Source organism: Poecilia reticulata, linkage group LG20 (assembly GCF_000633615.1).
Source record: "Poecilia reticulata strain Guanapo linkage group LG20, Guppy_female_1.0+MT, whole genome shotgun sequence".
NCBI classification, from domain to species: domain Eukaryota; kingdom Metazoa; phylum Chordata; class Actinopteri; order Cyprinodontiformes; family Poeciliidae; genus Poecilia; species Poecilia reticulata.
In genome coordinates, this window is record NC_024350.1 from 4,898,640 (window position 1) to 4,904,823 (window position 6,184).

The window sequence follows — 6,184 nt, forward strand, 5'->3', positions numbered from 1 at the left end:
CTGTTAGCATCACTACCTCTCTGTCCAGGTGTTTTAAAGAGACAGCGCGTTTGAAACTGCTCTTATTAACATTTCATGCTAGCCGCGGAGCTCACCTGTTTCTTCGACTCGAGTTGAATACCCGGAGAAGCCATGTCCGCTCTGCAGATGAAAACTTATTTTAATAAACTTATAAAAGAATGATTAAGCTTTGGCAAAAGCGATTGAGAAAAGGGTAAATACGCGTTTTTCACTGTGAAACTCGACGCCGTGCAGAACACGGAAAGTGTTCAGAGTTACTCAGCATAAAGAGCGAAAATGAAAGTAGCAGGGTTTTTTGTGACAACGCCGTACTTTCCCCCACTTCGCTGCGAGCGGTCGCGGTGAATTGTGGGCATTGTAGTTTTATGCCACCCCAACACTACTCTTCCCAGAACAAGTGGACCTGAGAGGAAAAGCTATTAGAAAACTCCTGCAGGTAAACCCACTTAGAAAAACTCTGAATAAAAGAAGCAAATTTATAATTTCAACCAAAACATAACCTATGTTTAAAATCCACTCCCTAGCATGTTGTTTCATTTTAACAGGACATTAATCAATCACTCAAACAACCATTGTTCAAATCATTTTTAGGGTAATTTCAATGAAAATTGGTAGCACTAAAAAGTGGAAATAAAATCTTAAAAATGATTTAGATACAATTTAAGTTGGTTCATCCATGAGAAGAATTACCAAATTGGTTCAAGATGGTAAAAAATGATTCAAACGATATTCAGAACACTATGGTTGAATGCACTAGACTTTGAACCATGAAGCAGGAAGGTTGCGGTTACTCTGGGTGCATTTTCTGTCAACTAAGTACATGAGATTTATGCTTCAGTTCAGAGAGTCATTAAAATTGATCAGTAACAGAATAATATTCCAGCAAGCATCCTGGTATGTATTCAGGCTGGTGGAGGTGTAATGGTTCTCACTTTGGGTCCCTTTGTACCAACTGAGCATAGTTTGGACTTCACAGGCTGATTAAAACAAAGTAAAGATAGCGTGGAAAAAAACCCCATCTCTTTATTATTATTATTATTATTATTATTATTATTATTATTATTATTATTATTATTATTATTATTATTATTATTATTATTTAATGATTTTATTTTATTTTATGTTTCGTTTTTGGATTCCCCTCATTTTACTTCAGTGACTCAATGAACTTGTTTAAATTAGTCCATAAGTTTTAGTTCTGCCTGGTTCCACTTGGTGTCGCTGTTTCTTTCTCAGGGGTTGTGAAGGGGTTTGTGACAAACAAGAGGAGAACATGTAGTACAAACATTAACAGTCCTTGAACAAGCTCATGAAAAACAACATTATACAACATTATGTCTGTTTAAAGTGTCTTTTTGTATCAGCTAGTCCTTTTCAAGTCACATTCTTCTTTTTTTTAAGACTATTTGGCATTAGTGACCTTATTAACATGGGAAAGGAACTAATGTGAGGAGATTTAATTAATTTTTAAAGGTATTTGAGGACAAGGCTCATCTCTCATGCCAGACTTACGTAGTGGCAGCAATGTAGCAACCCAATTTTTTTAAATAAATGCAGAGTTTGAGTTTGAACGCAGCATTGATTGGACCTGCTGTCGCACATCTGTTGTCACGGGGTCTCTTTCATCAGAACTGTTGTGGACAGAGCTGTGGTTAACCTGCTCCGGTCAAACAAATAAAGGCTCCAGAGAGGACAGAGCCTCCTCCTCTTAACAGGATTCTGCTTGTTTACAGTGCGTCGTTTTATACCGCACTACTGTGTTAGCAAGTACATCCGTCAAGAGGGATGAATTACCTCTGTTAGATATAATCATTTGCTCTGTGTGACAGGCTGCGGGTGGACCACTCTGTTTTCTGCTGATGAACTTTAACTCTTCGGAATCATGTAATTCAGGGCCGGATCCAAAGAGCAAAGGCTGGACTTGTTTGCACTGAAAACACAACCTGTTATTGACTTATTTTGACTGGGTGAGTGATTAAAAGCTCACAGAGTTCGGTCCAGTTCAGTTGAGAAATGGTCTGGACAAAGTTCACATATCTCTAAAAAAAAAAAAGAAAAAAAAAAGAAAAAAAAAAGTGGGGCACAGAGAGAGGAGGTGCACAGGGAACCTTTGGACTTGCTTCTGTGTTTGGAAAGTATGCTATTGCACCAGGTTTGACCCTCTGCAGCCATCAGTAGCTACAAATAAAAACAGAACAGGCATGTAGTTTCCTTCCTTTGCATCCAGTTGCAAAGTTAAAAGTTGCATCCAGTTAAAAGTCATCACAGCGAGCCACGTAAGCACCATCAGCCACTCGCACAAACAACTGTAGAGCTTACCAAAAGTGTATTCTTTAATATTTTATTTGATTCTTCTTTACATCACTTCATAGAAATATTTTTATAATTCGTTGTAACTTGATTTAATATTAATTCCCTTACAAACATGGTCAACACTTGCACCTCCAGGTATTACAACCACAAACTATGAATTCAAGCTCTGCTAATTTGGAAGGAGTACATGGTGCTTGCCACAGGTTCTCTAGATTTTGACTGGGCCATTCTAAGACATTGATATACTCATAAACCTTCTTGCATGCTAAGGATGCACTGTAAAAAAAAACTGTAAAAAAAAACCCGGGTAAATGTACTGTAGAAATTTGAAGGAATTTCTCCGTTTTTTAGTTTTACAGGTATTTGTACAGTATTTTCCATTTTATGCATTGCATCATCGGAACAAGAACCTTCGCGAAGCGCGAAAACTGGTCAGACGACATGTCAAGCTCGCTAACCGGACCCTGGAACATATATTTTTTGGACTTCGGTTGGATTAAGAGACGGAGTTACCTTTCTGCCACCTCCCTGGTAAAGTAAAATAAATAAAAACACATTCTTTTCTGTGAATAATGTTTTTAAATATTTGTAGTTGACTTCGTTTGACTTCGTGAGACTCCTGGCAGTCTATAATTGCAGACTGTTTTTTTTTTTACAAAAAATATATTATTTTTTACAATGCTGTGTTTGTTTGTGTATTATAAAAGTAAAATGCGGTGATTGCTGTATTACTATTCATGTATTTGACCAATTCAAAGTACAGGCCATTTTTTCAAGTCAAACTGAACTGGGCGCGTGAAAGCCAACCGTTCATGGCGTCATGCTACTTATGTCTCAATACTGCTTTTTAAAAATATCAAGCTGCAGTTGTCTTATTTGATAACATGAGTTGATGTCCCGGTTGTTAACATAAAAGCAGGTGGCCATTTAACTTTGGTAAATATACTTTCAATGTCAAGTTTGGGGTTTTAGAATATGGGARATGTCGCGGGTGGGGAGTATGGTGGGGTCGAACGACGAACGAACGTAAACTTGGGGGGAGCGGGAGCAGCCATTAGACCAGGGGACAGACGAACGAACGTAATGTGGGGGCGGAGGGAAACCGTTAGACCAGAGGACGACGGTAAGACTGGGGTGGCGACGGTTCGTGTTTCAGTCAGTTAAATTTGTTGCATGTTTGGTGCTCTAATCAGGCATGTTGAGATTAGGTAATGTTGATAAACTGTTACAATGGGTCAGAAGCTTCTTGCTTCATATAAATTGTAAGTTAGTGGATTGTACATACAGATAGTTAATTTTCATATTTCTGAAATAGGAACAAACATCACTGAGAGTAAATAAAAGTGACGTTTGCAAAAAAAAAAAAAAAAAAAAAAATCCAATTGGGAGTTTTTACTGAAATGCCTACTTGCAAACTCATTATTGGTTATTGTAGCTTAGCTTAAAAACTATATAAATAGTACTGTTCTAAATTTGTTGTCAGAATAAATTATTTTATTTTATTATATAAAAAAACTAATTGATTTAATTATTGGAAGACTTGCATGTTTKGGTGTTTATATTTCTTTCTCCTTAAATGGTTATTTTGTTTCCTCTCAACAGCTGCATTCAGACACTCCTGAACTTTTTCCTGGAAAGCAACTAAGCATCTTTAAAATAGGTTGTACATTTGTTTTTGTTTTAMTCAACCTGTTAAACCTTTAGTTTAAATTAAGAAATATGTGGTGTTTTCTACAATAACATAGGCATAATGTTTTGTTATGTGTCTTTCTAATAATATCTAATGCAGCACTATAACTTATAATACATTTTTTTTTACATATATGTTGAAACTGTCACTGTGGTGCTGCTCATCCCACTTCTCCCTGATCTCTTGCATTTGGCTACGCTGCATGAATGTTAAGGCTAGTTAGCATGGACACCGATGACAGTGGATAAATGGTTTTCCTGTAATGTTAAGTTTATTGACAACATGAAGAGGTTGATTGACAATGCTAAGACTATCCTGTCTCTGATTGGTTGGTTTTGGTTGGGAGTGATGGATTTCTTCAGATGGAAATAGTAGCTCAGGGGAAATGGAGGAGTTTTTATTTTCACAAATTATACGTCTCGTGACATAAAATCATGACATGGTGACTTTATTTTAACAAATATGCAAAAATCAGGGTATGTTTTTATTTTCAAAAGAAAATATTTGTGTATTGTGTATGTTAGGGGTGCACCAATAAATCTTCCCCAAATCCTTAATTTTGAAGATTGGTGATCCGCCAATACATGTGAAAGTGATTTCATCCACTGATCTTATCTACCTCAGCAAAGATCTAAAAATCAACCGCTTTCCTCTCGAGAGCTGTTAGAGACGTTTGACTGATAGACCGGCCCACCAGGTCATGTCTCCATGTTTGCAGTTATCAATGGTCACCCCACTGTTGCCAACCCACTGACGTTTTCTGCATTTGGCAATATTCAGACAAAACGATCAGTATCGGCCAAAATCAGAATTGACAAGTCAGATTTTTCAAGATTGGCCAGAAATCTGCAATTGACACACTCTAGTGTAGATTTTTTATCAAAATTACTCAATGTTGTTGTTTGTGATAGAGGTATTAGCAATCGGTGAGACGCTGATGAGAAAGGTGATATGCTGCTGTAATGTAATTTAGAAGCATTTTGTAAAAAGTATGTTTACAGCATGAAGTGTTTCTGTGTTAAACTTAAGTATCCATTCTCTTTGTTTAGAGATTTTCTGGGCTCAAACCCTGAATGAGGCCGACTGACATGACGCAGACGAAGGTGAAGAAGCAGCTTTGCATTCCCACCAGATGGTTCAAGTCCCTTAATGAACTGAATGACTGGGAATCCATGGAAAATTTGAGCTTTTGAAGTTTAAACGTGATTGATCATCTCATCAAACCTGGTGCACCAAGAACCTTTGCGAAGCACAAGAACTGGTCAAACAACATTTCAAGCTCTTAGTAACTGGACCTAAGAGTTGGATTAACCTATTTTTTGCAGAACATAAACATAAAATAGACTGTTTTGTTTTATGTTCACAGCGACTAGAGGTAATGAGAGCACACACTCATGAATCCAGTGTCTTCCACTGTCGTTGGCATTAGGCTGGGTTTATGTAGCATTTGATTTTTAACTAAATATTTATACCTGTATTTCATTTATTTTTYKSCATTTATTTTGAAGTATGTTGGTCCTGTTTACAACTATGATTTTTATGTTCCAAAGCAATGTTTTGTATGTTCCATCTTATAGTAATTAACAAAACTGTTTGACTACAAAGACTAGTCAAGATTGCTTTACATTTAATTTATACGTTGAAATTTGCATAGTAAAATGCAATAAATTAGTTGTGATGTGCAGAAGATAAACATTAGCAAGCTCAAGAATATGTTTAACTCTTAATATATAATAGCAAAGGTTAGTTATAAACACTAGATGACGTCAATTTATGTTCTTAAATTGGAAAATAAAGTCTGCAAATTGATTGTAGAATGGTTTCATTTTTACATCACTTTGCATGAGCTACTTTCAATCTAAGTGTTTTGTGTTCTAAAACTACATTTACTGTGGACTTAACGTCACTTGGAAGGAACCCGCATCCGGTTTTGGAGGCGGGTCCAGACTCGGAGGCGGGTCCAGTCTCGGTGGCGGGTCCAGTCTCGGTGGTGGGTCCAGACTCGGAGGCGGGTACTTTCTCGGAGGCGGGTCCTGTCTCGGAGGCGGTTCCTGTCTCAGAGGCGGTTCCTGTCTCGGAGGCGGGTCCTGTCTCGGAGGCGGGTCCTGTCTCGGAGGCGGGTCCTGTCTCGGAGGCGGGTCCTTTCTCGGAGGCGGGTCC

The 6,184-nt window shown here is 37.7% G+C and overlaps 1 protein-coding gene across 1 annotated transcript in view; it reads right to left on the reverse strand.

Annotated features, from left to right (window-relative positions):
* psme1 (proteasome activator subunit 1) overlaps positions 1 to 344 on the reverse strand; it is a 4,484-nt gene extending 4,140 nt beyond the window's left edge. Inside the window, exon 1 of the mRNA XM_008438415.2 lies at positions 96 to 344. Within this exon, the coding sequence (XP_008436637.1) occupies positions 96 to 134 (39 nt within the window). The 5' untranslated portion in view covers positions 135 to 344. The remainder of the gene's footprint in view (positions 1 to 95) is intronic.
* Between the last annotated feature and the right edge of the window lie 5,840 nt (positions 345 to 6,184).